At 36.7% G+C, this 23,828-nt stretch overlaps 1 protein-coding gene and 1 non-coding gene across 6 annotated transcripts; one reads left to right on the forward strand and one right to left on the reverse strand.

Annotated features, from left to right (window-relative positions):
* The first annotated feature begins 1,498 nt into the window (after window positions 1-1,498).
* Window positions 1,499-23,828, forward strand: UGDH (UDP-glucose 6-dehydrogenase). Of its 5 annotated transcripts, XM_045522375.2 has the most exons (13): window positions 1,499-2,283; window positions 3,424-3,565; window positions 5,445-5,608; window positions 11,068-11,169; window positions 14,012-14,212; window positions 14,466-14,663; window positions 15,115-15,262; window positions 17,141-17,235; window positions 18,711-18,841; window positions 19,074-19,207; window positions 19,629-19,720; window positions 19,839-19,949; window positions 22,499-23,828. In XM_045522375.2, exons 2-13 carry the CDS (start codon window positions 3,460-3,462, stop codon window positions 22,607-22,609), a joined length of 1,593 nt encoding a protein of 530 aa, XP_045378331.1. In that variant the 5' UTR covers window positions 1,499-2,283; window positions 3,424-3,459; the 3' UTR covers window positions 22,610-23,828. The 5 variants fall into 5 exon arrangements, with proteins under 5 accessions (XP_045378331.1, XP_045378332.1, XP_010960959.1 ...); XM_045522376.2 differs by lacking the exon at window positions 3,424-3,565 and having other exon boundaries at window positions 5,410-5,608; XM_010962657.3 differs by lacking the exon at window positions 3,424-3,565 and having other exon boundaries at window positions 1,500-2,283.
* On the reverse strand, window positions 6,710-6,816 carry LOC123618986 (U6 spliceosomal RNA). Its single transcript, XR_006727482.1, has one exon. It is a non-coding gene; the product is annotated as a U6 spliceosomal RNA (small nuclear RNA).

A 23,828-nucleotide genomic window follows, 5' to 3' on the forward strand; every position in this document is an offset into this window, starting at 1 on the left:
TGGAAAATTCCACTGTATGCTTATAAGAGAATAAGAGTGAAAAAGGTGACATATTAGTATTATCATAAAAATATTTTGCCTCCTGGATCTCCTGAAAAGGTCTCAGAGACTGTTAGCACAATTTGAGAACTGTTGTCATATATACAGAAGCTCATTCTAATGAATATTGATATTCTGATTTAATTTCTGAGAAACTATTGTCTGTTTTAAAGATTATGATTATTATCAAAATATTAACAAAGAATGTGAAGTCAATACTAGGTAGAAAAATGTTGAATTCAACATAAAGAGAATAATAATAGAAAAGTAGCTTTTATTAGAAAGCCAACTGTAATAGGAAATTTAAATCTATGTATATGTCAAGTTCAAAAAGATACCTCTATTATAGTATTTGTCACATGTATGCAATGACATATTCAGTTATCTCTACTAGCCTATGAGCTTTGGAAGAAGGAATTGGGTCTTTAAAAACTTTTTTTTAAGTATAGTTGATTTACAATGTTTCAGGTGTACAGCAAAGTGATCCAGTTATAGATATATATACATTTATAAATATGTATTTTTTCAGATTTTTCCATTATAGATTATTACAAGATAGTGAATATAGTTCCCTGTGCTATACAGTAGATCCTTATTGACTATCTATTTTATATACAGTAGTGTGGATCCGTTAATCACAAATTCGTCCCTCCCTTGCCCCTTTCCCCTTTGGTAACCATAAATTTGTTCTCTATATCTGTGAGTCTATTTCTGTTTTATAAATAAGTTCATTTGAGGAATTGGGTTTTGATCCACTTCGCATCTCCGGTCTCTAGGATAATGTCTAACACACAACAGGCACTAACTGTTGGATAAATGAACTTAATTGCATAGAATGTAAAAACCTCTACATATCTTATCATACATTCTACAATCCACAGCAAACGTGTTTAATCGACATTCAACAGCTTTCTAGTTGTCATCATGCTCCTATCAAGAAATCTATCATCTATATGGTATTTTAATGCACCTTTATAAATTTCCAATCACTTTAATGATTTATCCTAAAATGGTCTTTAATTTCAAGTACAGATTATATCACTTGTTGTAATTCTTAATTTATTAAGACCAGTTATGATTTTCCTTTTTTCTTCTTAGATTTGAGGTTTAATATGATCTTCTAGTGGGGAAAGAGGAACAGAACTGTTCGCCACATTAAAAGTGGAAGGCTCCATACGTTAATTTTACTCTTTCTTATACACGGCACTTACATCTTGCATGCTCTCTGCTATACATCACGCACGGACATCTCAGATCCTTAATTTGGCAGGAGTATCAGGAAAATGTGTCTGGAGGGCGTGGCTGTCCCGCTTCTCCACCCAGGGATCAGGGCGGGGACCACTAACTAGTCCAGTCATGATGGGATTCAGTAGCCTCCAGACGTGAGGCGCCTCCTTCCCAGAAGCGGCCGGTCGGACGTAAAGTGACTAAACCCTGGGCCGCCAGCCCGGAGGGTGCGGTAGATCTAGGAGCCTAGAAGGGCGTGGGAGTGGAGTGGGCCGCTGGCAGCGGATCGACTGGGTCTAGGGAGCCGAAAGTCGAGGCCAGCCCTCTAGGTTGCTGGAGAGACCGGAAAGGGGGCGGGGACCTTCCGGTCTCCTCGGGACGCAGCCCGCCCAGTACCTTCGTACCCCTGGCGCGCACGCGGCACCTCCTCAGCGCCGACTGTCAGCCAGAACAGGGATACAGGGAGGGAAGCGGGGGGTCAGACGGCAAGACCGGGGCTCGGACCACAGGGTACTACTGACTGACCGAGACGGTCCCGCTGACCCAGGCCCTGTCCTTGGCTGACTGCTGCGCACGCAGTTCCACCCAGCGCCACTCGCGGCAGGGGCGGGGCTGTGAGCTGGCCCGAACGGATTTGCCCAAGCTCGGCCGGCGGGCGGGGCCTGACTCCTCCCAGCCACGGCTAGCCACGCCCCCATATCCACGCCCCTGGGCCCGCAGGAAATAGGGGCGGGCCGCGGGCCTAGCGTGGCGGGAGGTGGAGCAGGGATGCGGCTGAGGCCAGAGTCCAGGAGGGCCTGGCTGCAGGGGAATGAAGCCTCCGCCTTCTTGGGTAGAATCCTTTAAATACGGGCTTGGGCCCAGGACTCGGGGTGCGGCGCCTGGGAGCCTTAGAGGGGCGTGCGGTGAGGGCAGATCAGACCGAGCAGGGCGCGAGTGCAGAAGCTGCGGCTGCGCGGCCCAGAGCGAGGAGCTGTCCGAGCCGTCGGAATAGGAGCGGTCGGTGCTTGGTCGTAGGTAAGCGCCTTTCCCAGGCTGGCCCAGCCGCCCCGTGGGGATGCTCCTGGGTCCCGGCGGGATGTGCAAGGAGCCAGGGGGGTGTGCGCGCAGCTTCCATTCGCGCCTTGCGCTCGGTCCCGGGCTTCCAATCTCACGACCCTCGTCTCCTCTTCTGGGTTCTGGGCGGGAATCGTCTTTTGGATCTGCTGCCCAGGAGGAGGGCTAGCTTGGCTTTTTATTCAAGACTCGCGAGTTTTCCAATCGCTTCTCTTTCTATTTTTCCCCACTTTCCTACTTAAAACAAATGAGATTTCCCTGGCGCCTCTGAAACCCAAATATCCACCATAGGAAGTGGTCTTCTGGTTGGGGACCCCATTTTGGTCTCAGAATCGAAGTCTTTTGTTTGTGTTTGGGGTCTGCTCATATGGAGGGCTGCTGTTTTCCTCACGTCATTGGCCGCCCTAAAGAAACTAAAGAGAAAGTGAACCAGAGAGCCCTTTTAGGGCGAAATCCTAAGACATTGATTCTATCGTGACATCTGTATGAGCTGTCTTGGAATGCTTTGTTGGCCACCACACCGTATAAATGGCTTTATTTCATGTTAGGGAAGGCCTTTCTTGCGTTTTCAGGAGATCATGCTGTGTGAAACCTTGAAAAATTATACCTCTTTATATACAGGAAGATAATGGAGTAAGGTTGAGAATTTTGGTATATGAAAAAGGGGGATTCACTGAGAGGGAGCTTTTCAGGGATATACAGAGGAGTAGCTGTTCATTGACTGCCCTCAAAGACACAGTGAGCCTTTGAGTTTCGTCAAATCCCCTAAGAAATGGACAACAGTAGTCTGGTCTGTTTCTTGGGGGTGAGGGGGATGGGGAGGTAGGTGGGAGGGGCTGTTCTGGAAATGAAAGATCTTACTGTCTTCTCTGAGACGTGCTTTTCAGTACCCAGCATCTAGTCTAAGGTAAGTGGTAGACACCCGTTACTGAAAGGATTTCATTTCTTCTCCCATTGCTGTACTTATTTCTCTAACATAAAATCTATAATTAATAAGCATACTCCATCTTCTGTCTTGCCATTTCCACAGCTTTACATGGTACCCTATAGATAATAAGGTTAACAGATTTTCTTACTGATTGAATATTTTTCCTCTGTCAGGCATCTGTTACTGTTTAATTTTTGGAAATATCTAAGATGATGTGTGAAGTTGATGTATCCAGCCATAAGGTCTGTTGCCTTAGCTACTGGATAATTAGTTTTGGAACAGCCTGGTTTGCTGTGACTTTCCCAAAACGCAGAGGTAAAAAAACTCATTTCAAACTGACTTATTCAGTGAGCAAATATTCCCATTTCCCTGACAGCACAGTAGAGGGTCAGAAGGTACATAAAAGCAGAAATTGAAAATGAAATCAGAAGAGACTGTGTTGGGCAAATTATTTATCACTAACACTGTATCAAGCTCCATGTTAAAGCTTATTGGAGGTTTTGTTGAAACTCCCAAGTGGCAGTTTATTCAGACCTGCACAGATTGTACATCTAGCTTCTTCAGTAATTTCCCCATTGTCATCTGCAAGTTCATACTTCATGTGAAATAGCAACGTGGGGATAACCGAAAAAGTGGAGGGTAGCAAAGTAGACAGGAATGGGGTAGGCGCAAGTCTGAGTGTTTACCTTGTTATACAGATTTAATTTTTGAATCGTGAATTATTACTTATTCAAAACAAAAATAAATTTTAAATATTTCTTTATGCATTTATCACAAAGAATATTGCTTTCTTTCAGGGACTCAATTAGATCCCATATTTTGTTCATACTTACTATTTTACTAAAATTCCATTTTTTAATAGTTATAAAAAGTCATTAGAGATCAGACTGTGAGTTGATATCTGCAAATCATGGCTATGAAAGATTAATTTATAAGCCAGATTACTTGTTTGTTAATACAGACCGGGAACCTCAAGTGGGTTGGTCAGCTCATTCTCTTCCGACAGGGAAGTCTGCCCAGAGAACCAATGAAGATTAGAACATTGCTTAATACATGCCAAAGGGAATTGGATCATCTTAATTCTGTACTTCGTGTATCTTCTTTCATAATAGGGATATACTTGCTAGGCACTGTAATTAGATCCTGCCTTCCAGAGTACCTTCTCTGATCCGTGCAGGAATATACTAACAAATTCTTAAACTCGCTGATTGCCATTTTCCTTCTCTTTGGAATCCATGAATGGGTTAGATCAAATGATGTCTGAGATTGGATTTAGTTTTTGGCAAGGACTAAAATTCTAAGAATCTGAACAGTTTGACAATTCTTGTTCTCATTACCGAATAAACTAACGTTCTTAGTATAACTCAGTCCCTTGTCACTCTGATTAGTGTGAATCGGTTCACCTAATGGCTTTTGAAAAACCTATCAAAATCTATGTAACAGCTTTGCTAACTACAAAAGTTACTTTCCTTTAACCATCTTATGGTTTCTGATTAAAGTTGAGATAGAATTTAAGATCATTGTCAAGAACCTGAAAATAAATCGCTGAAGCCAAATTGTGTAGGGAATATAATCTCAGAGGCCAATTCTGGACTTTGGAACTAATCTTAAAACCGATTATTTTAGTCTAAACCTATCATAAAGCTGACCTTTGTGTACTAGCATTTATTTAAGCTCGAATTGCATTGGTGTGTTCACCCTTGAATTTTCCCTCAGCAATCAAAGTTACCCTAATGTGTTAGAAGACTAAGTAAGGTTCTATTTTGCTTCCTGACTTTCTGAATTATAATCTTTGTGACTCTCCTCCAGTAATACCAGTTACAATAATTTTTTCCATGTTTCATGCTAGTACAGCCGAAAACAGGCTAGGTCATCCAGTTTTTGTTATTGTTGTTGTTGTTGTTTTGTGGAGGGAGTTAATTAGGTTTATTTATTTATTTATTTAAATGGAGGTACTGGGGATTGAACCCAGGACCTCATGCATGCTGAGCATATACTCTACCACTGAGCTATACCCTCCTTCTATTTTTTAAATCATTGCTTTCATAAATCTTATTGAGTGTCAATATAGGAAATCTTTCCAGATATTTGTCACCTTGACAGTTTTTATAAAGTGTGACGAATGTGCAGTGTGATCTCTTTACATTTTCTGTTTTCAGTAGTGAACAGTCCTACTGTTTCCCTCCTAGTACAGCCATGTTTGAAATTAAGAAGATCTGTTGCATCGGTGCAGGCTATGTTGGAGGACCCACGTGTAGTGTCATTGCTCATATGTGCCCTGAAATCAGGGTAACGGTTGTTGATGTCAATGAATCAAGAATCAATGCATGGAACTCCCCTACACTTCCTATTTATGAGGTAAACAATATTAAACAACACTTTGTTCTTATACTCTTTGTTTTGTTACTATTTTTGCTAAATTTATTTTTTATGTAAAAATCTATGACTGCAACTGATAAGAAATTAAATGAAAAGATCTAAATATACAATGTTATGAACATTATAATTATGATTATGTCAAATACGCTGAGGGAAAATGCCTGGAGAGAAGTATATCAAATATTAATAATGGTTGTATTAATACAATGAGGTTGTGAGTATTTTTTTCTCTTCTCTATTTTTTACTTTTGTCTGTTGGTATGGTTACCATATTGTAATAGTAAAATTTAAAAGTGGTATTCTGTAAGAATAAAATAAATAAAACTGGATGTTTATAAAATATAAATGTAAATGTTTATATATTCATGTAAGGCTATTATATTTTTGGATTATTGTATTTATATTAGGGAAACCTTGGATGAATAAATGATGTCTTTCATATTCAGTGTTTAGTATCCCAAATTTGTTTAATTGGAATTTTAAAATTTCTATGAACTTAAAGAATTTATAGTTAGGAAAATATGCCTTTATCTTATTATTAACTATTATTATTTATTGTTAACTTACCAACTATTAAGCAGATTCCATTTTTTAAAATTTTCACTGTAAAATGAGTTCATGGTATTATGTTTTTGAATATTATTTGACAGTATTTACTAAAGTTGAAAATATGCATAGTTTGACCCAGAAATTCCACTCCTAGGTGTATATCCAACAGAAATACATTCATATATGCACTAAAACACAGGTATTAGCAGTGCCATTGATAATGACCCCAAATGGGAAACAACCTAAATGTTGTCAGCAAATGGATACATAAATTATAGTATGATCCTGCAATAAAATACTATACTGCACTGAAAAAAATCAATGAAACTACTGCTGCAGGCAGGCAACTACTATTTCTTTTTTTTTTAAATTGAAGTATAGTTGATTTACAATGTTGTATTAGTGCTGGTGTACAGCTTAGTGATTCAGTTGTACATATATATATTTTTCATTTTCTTTTTCATTAGAGGTTATTACAAGCTATTAAATATAGTTCCCTACTGTTAAACAACAGTAGGACCTCGTTGTCTAAAAAATATGGAATGCTTTATGAATTTGCATGTCATCCTTGCACAGGGGCCATGCTAATCTTCTCTGTAGTGTTCTGATTTTAGTACATGTGCTGCTAAAGTGAACACAGAACTACTATTTCTATTTGAAATCTGAAACTCTTTTTCCTGTGACTTCAGGGCTTTTAATTGTGTGTTCTACAGATATGGAAAACAAATTTGTCGTTACCAAAGGGGAGAGGAAAGACAGGAGGGACAAATTAGGAGTATGGGATTAACAGATACAAACTACTACATACAAGATAAAAGCAAGAAGGATATACTGTAGAGCACAGGGAATTATACCCATCATCTTGTAGTAACCTACAATGGAGTATAATCTGCAAAAATACCAAATGACTATGCTATAGACCTGAAACTAACACATACTGTAAATCAACTATAGTTCAGTATAAATAAATAAATAACAACCAAGAAACCTAAAATAGAAACAACAATAAGCCACAAAGGAACTGTGAGGATGATCTGAATTTCCCATGTAATAATCTTGTTGCTTTTTAAAAGTTAAAAGTTAAATTCTTCCAAAAATATAGTGTGTTCCTCATGGATATTGAATCCAGTTGGGATATGTAGTTAGAGTAAAAGAGTTAAGATCTAAAATGATTTTTTTTCTATATCTTACTTGGGGAAATGAACTGTGCAACCCAATTATCCATTTCAAATGTATGTCAGGCCTTTGTTCCATTTTTATTTCTTTACTTTATATTGTAAAACTACTCTTGCACATTGTCTTGGCCATACTGATATATGAAATGTTATGTGAAATGTCAAACAGGAAGAACCATGAAAGAAGAAAAATGAATGGCAGGTTTAACTGGAGTTCACACTGCTTTCTGGATTCCTTTATTGAGTAGCTTATACATATCATTACTAGTTGTAATTTTATACTTACCTACCTTGGACAAAGCAAAGAAATATTTTTATTTCCAGAGAAACCTTAGATACCTTTGTAATCAATTTCCACCTTAAATCTGTATCCTATAATGCATTTTAAAATATACAGTGAAATTGATACTTGTTTTCAGTGGTGGTATAAAAATCTATGGCATCGGTTTTTCATTGTAAATACCAGGTTTTCATATCAGAAAGTCTTTTCATGACTAATATTTAACTCCTGATCACTGATAAAGAAATGATAACTAATGTGTATTTATAATATTTAATGAGTTCTTTTGAGTGCACAACCTTCTTGAGAGTTGTTCCACCCTCAGTCTACCTACTCTGAGAATCACAGAAATATTTAGAAGGAAAAATGATAGGATTTGATTGTTGATTATATAAGAAGGATGAAAGAGAGGAAGGAAGCTAGAATGATATTCAAGAATTCACGGCTGAAGATGTAAAGTTAAGGTTACGCAGGTAGTTTAAAAAAAAAAAGATTATGCAGGTAGTAGTTAAAATTGGAGTAGTTGAGCTCTCCCAAGAAGAGCCTGTAGAGAGAACAGAGCATGGGTCAAGGACAGAACCCTGGCAAATGCTAATATTTGATGTTGAGTGGAGAAGAAAATGCCATAAAGGAACAATGAAGAGTAGTTCAGAGAAGGTGAACCAAAACCCAGAAGTATCGTAGTACAACCTCCATAAAGATACATGTCTTGATTATGAGTGACTAACACAGTGGCCAGTACTTAATAAATGCTCAACAAATATCTGCTGAATGAATGAATAAGCTGTCAGTTATGCCAGATATAGGAGAAATAAGATCCGAGACATATCCATGCAATTCGGTATTATGGGGGCCGTTGTAACTTTTACAAGAACGATCACAAATGGCAGGAGATTGAAGAAGTGAGAAAGTGTAGAAAAGGATTAAAAGTCTTCTTTTAAAAGGTTTAATTAGAAGGAAATAAAGGGGGTGGTCACTGCAGAGGGGCAGAGGGGAAAGTGATTTCATTTATTTATGTTCTTTTCTATGGTTGATAAAGGATCAAGCATGTTAGTAAACTACAGTAGACAAATCACATAGAGAAGGAAAGGTCAAAAGCTTAAGAATAAAGGGTCCAGTTGGTGGAATAAAGTCTAGAAAGATAGCAAAGGTGATGGGCTCCCAAGCACAAGTAGAGGGATTGACCTTGAAAGTCTCTTTCTCGGAGACAAGGAAGTAAACAAGGATGGATAAAGATACAGACAGTTTTGTTGGTGAGGACATGATATAAAAGACACTGACACATTGGTCATCTCAGCTGTCTGAACGTGGGAGGCAAGATGGTTTTGAAGAAGTTATAGTGGAGGTTGGAGCAGGAATCTCAGAATGAGAGGACAAGTGAAAAGATTATGAAGGCTACATTGAAAACCCAGCTAAATATACTTAGGGTAGACGAATTTATGTTCATTGTGGTTCTTTTCTTGTTTTATTGGCTTATGTTTTATGGGTCAAAACTATATTAGTAAAAGGGTAGTCATGTTCACTGCCTGAGAAGGAAATAGTAATGACTATCATATAAAATATGGTAATAAGATATTCAAGTTTTTACTCAGAAAACAGCACAGTAGATACTGTTAATATTTAACAATTAAAACATTTTTGTTTCGTGTTACCATATTTAATGCTTTTTTTAACTTTGTTCATTGAAAAATAATAACTACTTCCAAAAACCCAAAATGGATAATTTGCTGTGCTTCTTTTGAGTAACATTTTACAGTGTGAAAGGATTTGAGTTCTTCCATAAAAAATACCATGTAAATCTTAAATATTAATTATGATAATTATATAATGACTCTAATAAGAGGTAGAACCTATATCATTAATTATCTCTACATTTGTTTTGGAGATTTACAAATACCCCAGTGATTTTAACAGAATAATATAGTTATTCATTTTGAGGTGTTATTAAGACAAAAAAAAAAACCAGTATAAATTCTGCATTGCTCTGATTTTTAGGTGACTTTAATTTAAACATTAGGAAATTATATAGGATTGAATTAAATTTTCTCTGAAAAATTCCAACTCTGTAACCATTTACTCTCACTTTCTAGAATCTAGTTAAAATGATCAAGCAAACAGTTGTTATAATTGGTGACATTCATGGTATAGTGGTTCATGTATTTTGCTGGTTCTGTTGTACATTTTAGTTAAACTAATAGAAATTTGAATTTACTTTTACACTTTCTCCATTTGCTTATGTTAAAGTGCCTCAGAACCATGAAGAAAAGTGGATTATCTCTGGATATAATTCCAGACCTTTGGTCCCTGAAGTGGCTTTTTACTTTGCTGTATATGGTTTTCTGTATGTCCATAATATTGTGGATATTGTTTGAACCTTCTCCTCCAGGAGAGGAGAAGTTCTGTTTTGCTTTGGTTTTTAAGAATTCTTAAACATGTCCTTCCTCCCATGGTTTATTTGAATCAGGATGCAAATAAGATCCATATATTACAATAGATTTGTATCTCTTAAGTGTCTTTTAAGACCACAGTATTTTAATCTCTCTTTCTTTCTCTGTTTTTCGCTTTAGTTTATTAATTGGAGAAACCAGGTTGTTTATCCTGTAGAAATTTTCAGTCAGGATTTTGCTGATTGAACTGATTTGATCAAATTTAGACTTGACTTTTTTGAGGGGGTGGGGAGCAAGAATACTTGTTAGGTGGTGTTGTATAGTTCAAAATTCTTTTTGGGGGGAGGGGAGGTAATTAGTTTTTTTCTTTCTTTTTTTTTTTTTTTTTATATTTTAGTGGAGGTACTGGGGATTGAACCCAGGACCTCATGCATGCTAGGCATGCACTCTACCAGTGAATGATACCCTTCCCCCTTCAGAATTCCTAATAATATCTCCTGTTAAATTGTATGGGAAAAGTAGCACGTTTTTAATAGAAGTGTTTCTTATAATAGGACTTAGAAAAAATATATTTTCATGTATGTATAGAGTAATTATTGACTCACAACCAGTCTAAATGGCCTGTGTTCTATGACCTAAATTCTTGGGGGTAAAAACCTGTATTCATAATGACGATGCAAAATCAAATGTTTGCTTGAAATCACAAAAGACTTTGACTTTACTGCTGATTGTGTTGACACTTGGAGTTAATTGTTAACACTTATGAAACAGTCAGGTGCGTGGTAAACAGTGACATGCGTTTAACTGATCTGCTTTAATTGTGGCAGGATCAATTTTGCTTTGTTTGTTGTGTCCCATCATGTACACTTGATGGTCTTTGGTACCAATATGATCTTTGATTTTTCTACAGAGGTGTTATTTGAGAGCAAATCTAGACCTTTAAATTATAGCATGAGCTTCCTCTTAACGAATGTAATCCTATACTATTGTCTTATTTCATATTACTGATAAAATGTATGTACAACTTCTTTTCTTTTCCCTTTTTAGCCAGGACTAAAAGAAGTGGTAGAATCCTGTCGAGGAAAAAATCTATTTTTTTCTACCAATATTGATGACGCCATTAAAGAAGCTGATCTTGTGTTTATTTCTGTAAGTATTTTCCTTTGCTGTGTGAGTTTTAATGTATTCTTGTCTATATAGAAGTTTCATTGAATTCTAACAGTCAATCTATTGGTATTAAGCCACAGCATTACTTAGTATAGAGTTGTCCAGTTGAATTTTGGTTATCACTAACTTTTTATCCAACACTTTACCAAACCCTATAATCATCTGGTAACTTCAGATCATTGAACAAATAAATTCAAAGAAAGTTCTAGTCTGAGATCTAGAGTTAGAAAGCGCTGGTAATGTGTGAACACAGTGGGTGATAGTATATATATTTCATCATTTCTTGTTTCCACTGCTTGATGGAGGTGACGTAAAAAGAATCAGATAAAGTTTGCTTGTAAACTTATAGGCATCTCCTATCTAGATGCATTTATGTTCTGAAAATCATTTTAAATTGTTTAGAACTTGGTTAGGTTGTTAGGCTAGTCCACAGACACCTGCAGCTCATAGCTAAACTGTTGTACCTTTGTGATGAAAAAAGTAGAATCAATGCTTGGGAGTACATTCTGGTAGTCTAATATTTGAACCTCAAGATAATTTTTTTCTTGCTGCTCTGGTAACCATCTATTCAAATATTCTGTGTGATAGTATAGTTATAACCAATTGGTGGCTGAGCTGGGATGTTATATGACTCTAGACGTTTAGGACCTTAAGGAATAAAGGGTAAGCCAGTGGTGTGAGCTTTGCCTGGGTTCCACAGAGCATAGATGCTGTTGAATTGACTATGCTTTGAGACAAAAGCAGTGCTGTGAAGATATGTGAACTCCAAAGGAAGTAGTAATGAAGCCCATAGTGAAAGTGTGTCATGAATTCAGTCTCTCCTTTTGGCTTCCCTAATTACTTCAGAGAAATTAGTGCCACTTCTATGACTCACCTACCCAGTCGCTACTTAATTCTTGCAGAAGGTTAGGGTAGAGGCATAGAAAAGGAGACATTATTTTGGAGTATCTAGATGCTTGGAGAAAATCAAGAAGTTACCTTAGTCTAATATTTGGATAACCAGATCCTGGAATGGGATTTTCATAGGGGAAATTTTCAGTTAAAAAATTTTTTTGTTTAAAGAATCTATTCTTAGGCAATAGAGTCTTCCTTAGTCTGATCTAGCACAGATAGCTGATTTTACACTTGTTTCTCTGCCAGTCTAGCCTGAGCTGCCTTGAATCTTTTCAAGCTATTATTTTATGTGCCTATTAGGGTAAATTATTATAGTATTACTCTCTAGATTTGCTTTTTCTTTTCTTTTTTAAATTTACATGTATACTTTTCACTGTGGAAAATAACAAACTTCTACAAAAGATGAAAACAACAATATAGTGAACCCCTGTCTACCCATCCTGCATTCTCAGCAGTTATCATGGCTGGTCTTGTTTTATTTACTTCTTCTCTCCATTTCCTCCCACTCCAGCTTAATTTCTGGGTAGGAATCGTTTTATACTATCGAATCAGTTTTTTTTTTTTTTTGAGATAAAAGGATTTATTTTATAAGACACAAAAATCAAAAAGGAAAACATTAAAATTTAAAACTTTTTCTAAAAAAAAGTAAAACGCAAGTAATAAAGATTAATATTTGAAATATATAAAGAAAATTTTTAAGTCAATTTTTAAAAGGGACAAAGAGCCCAACCAAAATATGAGTAAAGACTATAAACAACCAATTTACAGAAGAACCCTGAATATCCAATATGCATATGAAGATGTCTGGGTCTCACCAGTTACCAGTATTCATCTGAAACAAAGAAATGCAGTGGAACCAGTTTTCAAGTGTTATCTTCAGAGCTCCTTTATCTGGGCAAGCCGTCTGATCATCTGTCTGCCTGTTCTCTGGCCTGTTTAATGTTATCCCATCAGCCGTCTTTGCCATTCTGTACTCCCTTACACCCTGACTTCCACATCTAAGTCTTTTCCTAAATTGTTCCATGCATACAAACAACTTTTTCCTCCTGCTTTTCACACTTCAACTCAATCTTCATGTTTCGATTTATTTTGGCTTGATTCCTTTATTTAGTCTCCTGTTAAGTTAGGAGCTTGTCAAGAGAAGAAAATTGGTGCTACTGACTGGTTCGAAAATTATTCCTATTTAGAATTTTAGACTTTTCAGAGAACGTTTATTTTTATGAGAGCTCATGTGTTAGATTTTAGAGAGCATGTTATCCTCATTTTCCAGTGAGTTCATTGAGGTCATTGAGGCAAAGGCAGCCACACTTCCCTGAGGTTTTATGATACACCTAAGCCAAAACTAAGTGCCTAGATGCTGGACTCATGATTTATTTTTCTATTTTGACAGTCTTTGTCTACATAGTATTCTGTATCCTGAAGATGCTAGATAATTTCTAGCTTTAATGAGCCAAGAAAGCATTTGCCAATGATACTGCAAACATTTTTGAAAACCTGTTGATATAGGTCTATAAAAAAGAAGAGTGAAAAGGAGTTTAAAGTTTGGTTTTAAAGACCAGGATAATATATTACATACCATCAAGAGAGGAAGAAAGAGAAAACTTATATTTCAAACTGTGAACTCCTTTCGGAGTCTCTCATCTTTCTATCTGCAGGCTTAGCTTCGAACCTGCCTGCCTGGTTCTGACACATATACAGTAACTTCTCAACAGCAATTTATTGAATGAGTTTTCCAGGTGCTTCATGCTGTTCCCTCTGGTATTGTATTTATGAAATGTAGTATTTCAATGGAACTAATAGAGGGTGGAATCAGGGCTACTCATGGTAGTTAACTTCACACTTGACTAGTCAGTTGATGGTCCAGGGCATGTCGTGAAATGAGGGAATATCTCACCAATCCTCTGTTCTTAATCCCATATACTCTCATCAGGTGAACACTCCAACAAAAACCTACGGAATGGGAAAAGGCCGTGCAGCAGATCTGAAGTATATTGAAGCTTGTGCTAGACGCATTGTGCAGAACTCACATGGGTACAAAATTGTGACTGAGAAAAGCACAGTCCCAGTGCGGGCAGCGGAAAGTATTCGCCGAATATTCGATGCAAACACAAAACCCAACTTGAATTTACAGGTATGAAAAAAAGAAGCATTAGAATCTTGTTCTTCTTATGTAAATATCCATGCTGTAAAGTTGTCCATATATTTTTTTTAATGGGGGAGAGATAATTAAGTTTATTTATTTCTTTATTTAACAGAGGTGCTGGGAATGGAACCCAGGACATCGTGCATGCTAGGCATGCACTCTGCCGCTGAGCTATACCCTCCCTCTAAAGTTGTCCATAATTAATGCCAGCTTAAAACTTTCCTTTGCTTTGGTATTCTAGGTGCTATCCAACCCTGAGTTCTTGGCAGAAGGAACAGCCATCAAGGACCTGAAGAACCCAGACAGAGTCCTGATTGGAGGGGATGAAACCCCAGAGGGCCAGAGAGCTGTGCAGGCACTGTGTGCTGTGTATGAGCACTGGGTTCCCAGAGAAAAGATCCTCACCACTAATACTTGGTCTTCAGAACTTTCCAAACTGGTTGGTATATAGCACTCAACTCTTTATTAAATTTAAAGCTGAGGACTTACTTCTCTTAACCCTGATTAGCTACACAGGTACTTTCTTAATATTAATAAAAAGGTATGTTTTTGAAGATAATATTCTTGTACATTATGAAATAATTTTCACAAGGGGGATCAAATATTTGGGTATAAAATATCCTGTAATATGTAAGAGAAAATAGAACTTTACATTACAATAGTAATTTAAAAGATCACTCTTGCCCTTCTTTTACTTTCTTAATCATCTTTCTTCTCTAATTTAAAACATCTTCCCGTCTCAGCCCATCCATTGCCTCCTCAAACTAAGCCCATCAGTAACTTTTATATCTCCCTCAGTAATTTGCATCAACTCAATGAAATATAATGCAGAAGTATACAATTCCTATTTTAGCTCATCATAGTCTTCCTTTTCTTTTTTTTTTTTTAAGGCAGCAAATGCTTTTCTTGCCCAGAGAATTAGCAGCATTAACTCTATAAGTGCCCTCTGTGAAGCAACAGGAGCTGATGTAGAAGAGGTGGCAACAGCCATTGGAATGGACCAGAGAATTGGAAATAAGTTTCTGAAAGCCAGTGTTGGTAAATTGAAAAAATTTCTGTAATTAAAAGTAGGTTTATTTAGCTAGGTCTCTAACTTTAAGGAAGACTTTGCTTAGCTTAACTCCCTTAAAATAAAATAATGATTCCATTATACATGTAGCCTCAGCCTATTAATTTATATTGTATAATAATTACTGACTGATTAGTAGGATAAACATAGGTCAGTGTTTTAGGAGGATTATATTAGTATTTAGTTAGAACATTTAGGACAAGTAAGTTTGGGAGACCACATAGGATATGTTGTTACACTTTACTGAAGCAAGTAAGGAAAAATTCCCTATCATTTGCTTTTCCTACTAATGCAGTTTTGGAAATGCAGCCTTGGTGAAATACAGTTGATCCTCATTATTTGTGGATTTCATATTTGTGAATTAGCCTACGTGCTAAAGTTTATTTGTAACACCAGCGTCAGTGCTCATGATGCTTTTGTGGTCGTTTGCAGGCATGAACAGAGCATTAAAAATTTTGAGTCACCCAACACATACATTCTCAGCTGAAGATGAATAAGGCAATAATGTTATTTTCTTGTTTCACCTCCCACAAAAAACATTTTGCTTTCTGTGGTTTATTTCTTGCCACATTTTTTGCATTTTTGTGTGATTCCACTGTTTAAAATGGCCTCCAAGCATATTGCTCAAGTTTTGTCCAGTGTTTCCAAGCACCAGAAGGCTGTGATGTTCCTTACAGGGAAAATACATGCTGTTTAATAAGGTTCATTCAGTCAGGCATGAGTTACTAGTGCTGTTGGCTGTGAGTTCAATGTTAATCCATCAATCATATTTTAAAATGTGTCTTTAAACAGAAACACACATAAAACAAGATTATGTGTCGATCAGTTGACAAAAATGAGACCAGAAGCTCACAGGCACCTAATGCTGTCTTTTCCCTAGGAACAATGCTTTAGTATATGCTAATTCAACGTTTGTGGCAGATTTGTAGAACATAACTATTGGGCTTAAGGAGAACTATTTTTGGATATAAGTTAATAAGGTTGATGTCAAGGTAAATAGAGACTTTTAGAGTTTGGGCCATAGGGAGCCCTTCCTATATTTTTGGGACCTCATGCCATTTCCTAGCCTTTTAAATCTTTCTGATATTTTCTTCTAGTGACCATTTAATAAAAATAGCTACTATTTACTGAAGGCATATTATACATCAAATTTTGAACCAGCACTTTATATTATTTATTAATCCTTATAACTTATTACAGAGGTGCTGGTATTTACATTATAGAGATGATTAAGGATCAGAGGTAATTTTTATAACTTGCTCAAAGTCATACAACTAATGAGTTCCTGATTCCAAAGCTCACGTCCACCTTCACTGTACAGTGCATTGTGCTAGAAAAGAGGTGGGCAACGATAGCCCTCAGGTCAAAACTGGCCCACAGCTTATTTGCTTATTTTTGTAAGTAAAGTTTTATTGGAACATAGCTATGCCCATTTGATTGCATATTGTCTGTGACTGCTTTTGAGCTACAAAGGCAGAGTTGAATAGTTGTGCCAGAGACATTATGGCCCATAAAGGCTAAAATATTTACTATCTGGCCTATAAAAGTTTGCCAGCTGTATGGTAGAATTAGAGATGTGGGGCAGTGATACCAGATGAATAAGGGAAAAAATAGAAAATATCACCATAATAAAACTTTAGCTAGAAAACTCTTTGGAAATTATCTATAGGGTTGATTGGTTGCTTGCAAATTTCACACAATTTATAAACCCACTGATTTTCTAACATCCAAATTTTATCATTAAAAATCCTAGCATAGGCTGATTAGTATGACAAAGAAATTTTTTACATGATTCAGTTGTGTGGTTCCTAAATGAAAATATTGTCTTTTTTTTTTTCTTTATTCAGGTTTTGGTGGGAGTTGCTTTCAAAAGGATGTTCTGAATTTGGTTTATCTCTGTGAGGCCCTAAATTTGCCTGAAGTAGCTCGTTATTGGCAGCAGGTATTAATCCTTAGAGTCAACAAGTTATGATTAACTTCTAATTAAAACATGTTACTTTATCAAATGTTTTTGATAGGATTAATTTTTTTCCAGGTACTCATTATTATATTCAGTTTGTTCATTTTAGGTTTATTTATTGGGCTTCTGTGTTTATAATTTGTGTTTTTTGGTAATCAGCTGTGATGGAAGTTTATGATAAAACCAGTATTCCTTCAATTTTATGACTAAATTTGGAGTTAGAGTAAAGCAAGAACTGCCACTTTCAATTATAATTCTTCTCTATCTTGAAAGGCGTAAGATAAAAGTAAAGGAAGAACCTGTATTGTAATGCTTCCAAATGGTTGAAATTTGTTTTGTCTCTTCCCAGATTCACAGAGCTAAGATTAGAGACCCTTCTCAAGATGGAAATAGAGTTAATATTTATTGAGTGCTTCAACTCTGTGCCAGGCACCCTTTTAAGCACTTTACATGTAGTATCTTAGTTCTCATCATTAATATTATCCCCAGTTATAGACGAGGAAGCTGAGGCTTAGCGATGTTAGTAATTTGTTCAGGATACCAGCCAGTGTTCATACCTTTTGTAAATATTTTTTCCCCAAGTCTATGGTTTTTCAGATTTTGTCAGTGAGTGGGAATGTAAGAAAATGCACATTTTCAGGGAAATGTACACTTTTAAGTTTATTTCACTCAGTCCATTATGTTGGCTTTATCTTACTGTCCATTGTAGGGAAAATGCAGATAAAGACTTGGTTTTCCAACACTTTGGACTCACTTCCCAAGCTCTCAGCCTCTGAGACAGCTTATAGAAGCTTAGAGCCTTAAATAAAATTCATTCCTTATATTCATCTAGTCACCAATATGTCATCTTGTTTATAAACTCTTAGGAGAATAACAGATTAGGCAATCTGACACTTTTATGCATAACATTGAATTACAAACTTTGCCAGATGTTCATGGTGTTATGGCTCATCCAGAGGCAGCTATAACTTTGTGCATTGTCTTGACTATTCTCTGTTCATTTTCTACTCACACTCAGTTTTGGTGAGGGGTCGGGGGTAAGTGTATGAGGGAGTACTTTGGGATTTAATTGCTTCCACAGGCTTTGGAGAAGTTGGCTATGGAGAACACTGTGTTCTGTGTGCCTTTTTTTAGGCTGGCCTCATGGCTGGACCTCAGATGGGACTGAAATCAGCTGTGCTCCCTCCCTTTACATCCGTCCCAGCCTGATGCATGGGAAGTTAAGCCAAATGAAAATTAAAATTATCAGGATGGCTATAAGGAAGGGGGGTGGATGATGGGTAATTCTTTTTTTTTTCCCCCATCTGTAGATACTGAATAGGTTGGTTAATCTTTGCCTCCTGTTAATTTATGAGGCTTGTATTCAGACAAGAATACTCACCATGAAGCCATGAGCAGTGTGTGGCACAGGCTGCACCTCTTAACTGATCACTGCATAATTGTACATGTGATTTCAGGTCATAGACATGAACGACTACCAGAGAAGGAGGTTTGCTTCCCGGATTATAGACAGTCTGTTTAATACCGTGACTGATAAGAAGATAGCTATTCTGGGGTTTGCATTCAAAAAGGACACTGGTGATACAAGGTATCAGTTCATTAAAATACTTCAACCTTTTTGAGAATGTGAACTCCTCTCTGATTTTTGTGATGGTGGATGTGTGTGAAATACATGTATGTATGAAGTATAAAGAATAAAAATGAAGTGAGCAGCCATATCCTCACAAGAAATAGAATCTTACCCGGTACGATTAAACCCCTTAGGTATTAGAATATGTGCCATTTAAGAGCTTAGCAATACTGACTTTTTTTCCCTTCAGAGAGTCGTCTAGTATATATATCAGCAAATATTTGATGGATGAAGGTGCACACCTCCATATATATGATCCGAAAGTACCAAGGGAACAAATAGTTGTGGATCTTTCTCATCCAGGAGTCTCAGAGGATGACCAAGGTAAGTAAGGCTTTGTGTCTCATGTGTCACTTTGAGTTTGGGCCCCCAAACTTGTTTGTTCTCTAGAAACCTTTGATAATTCAGTTTGTATCATTTATATCATTGGTAGGCCCTCTTTTCAAACTCATTTCTTTAAAATTAAACTCTCAGACATTGCTTCCATCAACTTTGATTTCAAGTAATCAGCTGTGGGTTAGTCTAATGATTTTCCAACATATTCTAAAAAGCCCCAGAGATTCTAAGGAGATGCTTCTGGGGCAAGATTAGGGGTACTTCAGGCTCCCTACCACTATCCTCACTCACACTTCAACCAGACTTTTCCACTCTGTCAGACCTCCAACTCCCACTGCAATCCCAGTGTTAAAATGCATAATTTCAAATCACTCCTTTCTTATTCCAATTTTTTGTTGGATTGTTACAGTGGCCCGGCTTGTGACTATTTCCAAGGACCCCTATGAAGCATGTGATGGTGCCCATGCTGTTGTTATTTGCACTGAGTGGGACATGTTTAAGGTGAGGTGACATACATGAGATGAAGGAGGGTTTTAGAGGTGTTCTAGTATCAGTTGGGGTTGAGTATGTACGTGTGCATGTATGTGCTCTGATTGTTTCTTTGGTTCTGTCTTTACAGGAACTGGATTATGAACGCATTCATAAAAAAATGCTGAAGCCAGCCTTTATCTTTGATGGACGGCGTGTCCTGGACGGGCTCCACAATGAACTACAAACCATTGGCTTCCAGGTAAGCATGACCCTGGATTGGTTTTGTTCCATTTGTTTGGTCATTTGCTTTTTTAAAGGCTTTGAGTTTTAGAATTTTAGTATTTTCTCATTTAGCAATAACATAACTGTGGGGCAACATGTCAGTCAATTCTCTGGGAATCTCTGGGGTATTTGTGAATTAGTCCACTCCCTCCTTAAATTTATGATCTAAAGGTCATTCAGTATGGGTCTCTCTTACGTAGTATCTAGGAAGTCATCAGTTGCCTATCATATAGGGGCAAGATATGCCTTGCCTTGCCTCATATAAATGTCAAGTAAGAAAATAAATTACAAATCAAAATTTTTTTTTTCCTGGAGCCTCCAAAGCTGCTCTGCAGAACTGTCTGCATCACACTGACCCCCTCAGAAGCGAGGTCACTTATTGCTATGTGAATGTTTTGAAAAGTACAGTACTCAGTATAATTGTCACATGTTGGTACAGGATCCTGGACCCTGAGTGCTCAGCACTGTGCTGGTGCTGGGAGAGGTCTGAATGAGGTGCGAGAGATGCAGGGGCTCCAGCCCTCTTCTGATTCAGGGTTTGTCAGCTAATTATGGAACATTTAGAGCGCTGACCGAAACCTGAACAGTATGTTTGATGTTGCATCTATTTCAGTTCTACCAGGGGCCCCAAAAATGTTAAGAAAAGGAGCTACTTTCCATTTCCTCAGAGCAGTGTGGACATGGAGTGGGAGGCTTGGGGGGATGTCAGGGAGGATAAAGAAATCTGCCAGGAGGTTGCATCAGCACGGTCCCCAAGCAGAGCAGCGCAGGGCTGTGTTCAGAGCTGGCTGTGTGCGTCTGCTCGACACCAGCTGTCTTGGAGAGGTACTGAGAAGGCCCCTTGTGCTGTTCGAAGTATTTGATCTGGTTCTCTTGTCACTGACTTGTTGAAGATCCTTATTTAGAATTCAGTGCCCATTTCTCATTCATGAGAGATTAACTTACAGCGAAACTCAGATGGCATCCTTGTCCGTGCACACTCCGGCAAGGACCCTGGGGGCTCTTCTGTCCCAGCCCTCCTTAGTGAGTTAACATGATTGTTTTTCCCAGTCATGACTGAAACTCAGCAAGGTTTTTTTGTTTGTTTGTTTTTTAAGATTATCTGCAGGCACAGACACATTTTCTCTTATTCCTGTTTTACTCATCAAAAGGAGAAGATACGTAGAGGATATACATTAAAATGAGTTTGAGTTCTTATAAAAGAACTTATAACTTAACTTTTGCTAGCAAGGATTAAAAAAAATTAGGATGGAATCACTAAAGAAAGTGTATTTACAAGTCACTAAATAAGATTTATAATTGATTATTGTATAATTGATCAATACGAAGCAAAAACCCTTTGTGGTATGAGTCAGAATTAGATATTATTTTTAATTAAAAAGACATTTATGAAAATTGTGTAGTATATTTAACTCTGCTGTAGAGAGGAGATAAAGCTATGACTATTAAAAAAGGAGTGTCTTTAAAGATAAGACTGATGATTTTGGATAGCAGGGAAAAGATTTAAAATGTAATATGCAAAATGAAAATTCACTACCATTGATTTATTGAAGGCTAACTTCTTTTCTGCCAGACACTTTGCTGAGCACTATCTAGTTGAATTCTTACCACAGCCTTTTGAGGTAGGTGGGTAACACCACTCACAAATGAGGAAGAAAGACCTTAACAAGTTTAGGAAACACAGCAGTTATCAGTCAGGATTCCAACTGGAGCCTTTTTAGACTCTGAAACCCGAACTTCTAAAAACTATGCTGTTACAGCTTGTGCAAGTTATTTTAGAATAAGGAAAACAGACATTAGAATAGTGTTGGAAAGAATGTGAATTAACATTCTGGTCTGCAAGGTAATCACATAAATAAGCACAAATATGTAGTACATAATTAAGAGTTTTGATAAATGCTGTCAAATTGTATTCCAGAAGGGTTGTGGAATTTTATAGTCCCATTAGCAATATAAAAAAGAGATGGAAAGTGTGTATGTGTATTTGTGTATACTTGTGTTTATATACATAAATTATATATATAATTTATACATATAATATATAATCTGTGTGTGTTTCTTCTAGTAAGGTGACATACTACTTAGCTTAGGTAACTATACTGAAGTAACCAGCTATAATAATAAATAAAACCTAAAATTGTAACGGCTTAACATAATAAAAATGTGCTTTTTGCTCATTAAAAAACAATCTGGTCTGTTTACTGCTTGCGTGTGTGCTACTACGATGGTAGTGGCATATGCCTGCCTACTCTGAACGGGTCTGGTGCTGAGAATGACAGGAGTGAGCGTGTCTAGATACGAATATGAAAAATGGAGTGTAGACTGGTTCTAGAAACATAAAAATTTGGAAGGAACTAAAGATCTTTCATATTAACCCAGACAACTTGAGAAACTTCTGCTTTAAAAAAAAAATCACTTAGGTTTTCCTCCTTATTATACTGCACTATAGAGATTTTACATTTATGTATTGTAATTGTTAGTAATTTTCTCTCTAAAAAGATTAAAAAAAATTTTTTTCCCCTCTAGATTGAAACAATTGGCAAAAAGGTGTCTTCAAAGAGAATTCCATATGCTGCTTCTGGTGAAATTCCAAAGTTCAGTCTTCAGGATATACCGAACAAGAAACCCAGAGTATAAACATTGCCATTTTTATCTGTAATTTTTTTGGTACTTTAGGATAGCAAATATTTATCTGATATTCAATGGTAAATGAACCAAGTGCTTTTAAGGAAACAAAACTATTTTTTTAATAATCACATTTATACTAGTTGTATGGGAATTAGCGTATCTGGTAATTATGAAACTAGAATTTTTTTACATATTTTTATAATATTGTTACCTCAGTGATTGGATGAGTCGAAAATAATCATGTTGGTTTTAATGGTGTTGATTTTTGTAAAATTAAACTTTAAACACTTTTTACTTTATAAAATGTCTTTAGGCAGCAGTTTAATATCACATTTTAATGGGAACGGCACTCTTGTTTTTCTGATCATCGGTTTATTTACTTGTCATTAAATACGTATTTTAAACCATAAAATTGCTATGTTAAATACTAAGCTACACCTGTTGACTTTTCCAAAGTGTCAGGGAAATTTAGAGATTTCTGGATTAATTGAGTGAGGTGGCCTCCACTGCCATTTCTTGTCTCTCTGAACTTAGAAGGATGCAGTGGACAGAATGAGGTCCAACTTTTCCCCCCTGTGCTTCCACATTAGAAGTGACCCTACAAGTATCATTTGGTTATTGTTCCTTTGCTCCTTTTGTTTTAATGAACTGCATCGTTTTTTTTTCTCAGTCCAAAAAGATCATCACTGCCCATTTCCAATCAATCAGTAAGACTAAAAGGCAATTTTTTTTAACATGAGATCATGTGGTGAAATGAAAATTTACTTCAGTCCTCTTCACTTCTCATTTATCCTCACAGATCATTAGTTTTTTGGTCCAAGAGCCAAAAATATGTGTTACCTTTACTTTGCATTTTATTCCTGTAATTCACTGCAGTTTCCCCCTTTGCCTTTAAGTAATAAAAACAGTATAATCTCATATATAAACTTAAAGAAGTAGATATTACAAGTTATGTATGGCATAATCCTGAAATAAGAAATTTTGTGTTTTCATCTGCTTTTTTTCTTGTCTCTTGTTGACTTTGATTTTCTCTTGTGTTTATCATTATTGAAATATGTCAGATGTCCCTTTGATGCTTGTGCTCCGCTGAGAGTGTACAAATTGTATTAAACAGATGCAAGTCTCATCCTTTAGGAATTTTGAGGTTCAATAAGAATCTAGAGAGATAAAGATGAGGACAGAGACATCTGTACAGATATCAAATACATAAATAAAATACTCTGTATCA

Source organism: Camelus bactrianus, chromosome 2, assembly GCF_048773025.1.
Source record: "Camelus bactrianus isolate YW-2024 breed Bactrian camel chromosome 2, ASM4877302v1, whole genome shotgun sequence".
Taxonomy (NCBI): Eukaryota; Metazoa; Chordata; class Mammalia; order Artiodactyla; family Camelidae; genus Camelus; species Camelus bactrianus.

Bases quoted from the DNA above. Each gene is read 5' to 3' on its own strand.
- UGDH (XM_045522375.2), top strand. From the start codon at position 3,460: ATGATGTGTGAAGTTGATGTATCCAGCCATAAGGTCTGTTGCCTTAGC. The intron at 14,213-14,465 runs GTATGAAAAAAA...TTGGTATTCTAG, and splicing joins AACCCAACTTGAATTTACAG to GTGCTATCCAACCCTGAGTT. The intron at 19,721-19,838 runs GTGAGGTGACAT...CTGTCTTTACAG, and splicing joins CTGAGTGGGACATGTTTAAG to GAACTGGATTATGAACGCAT.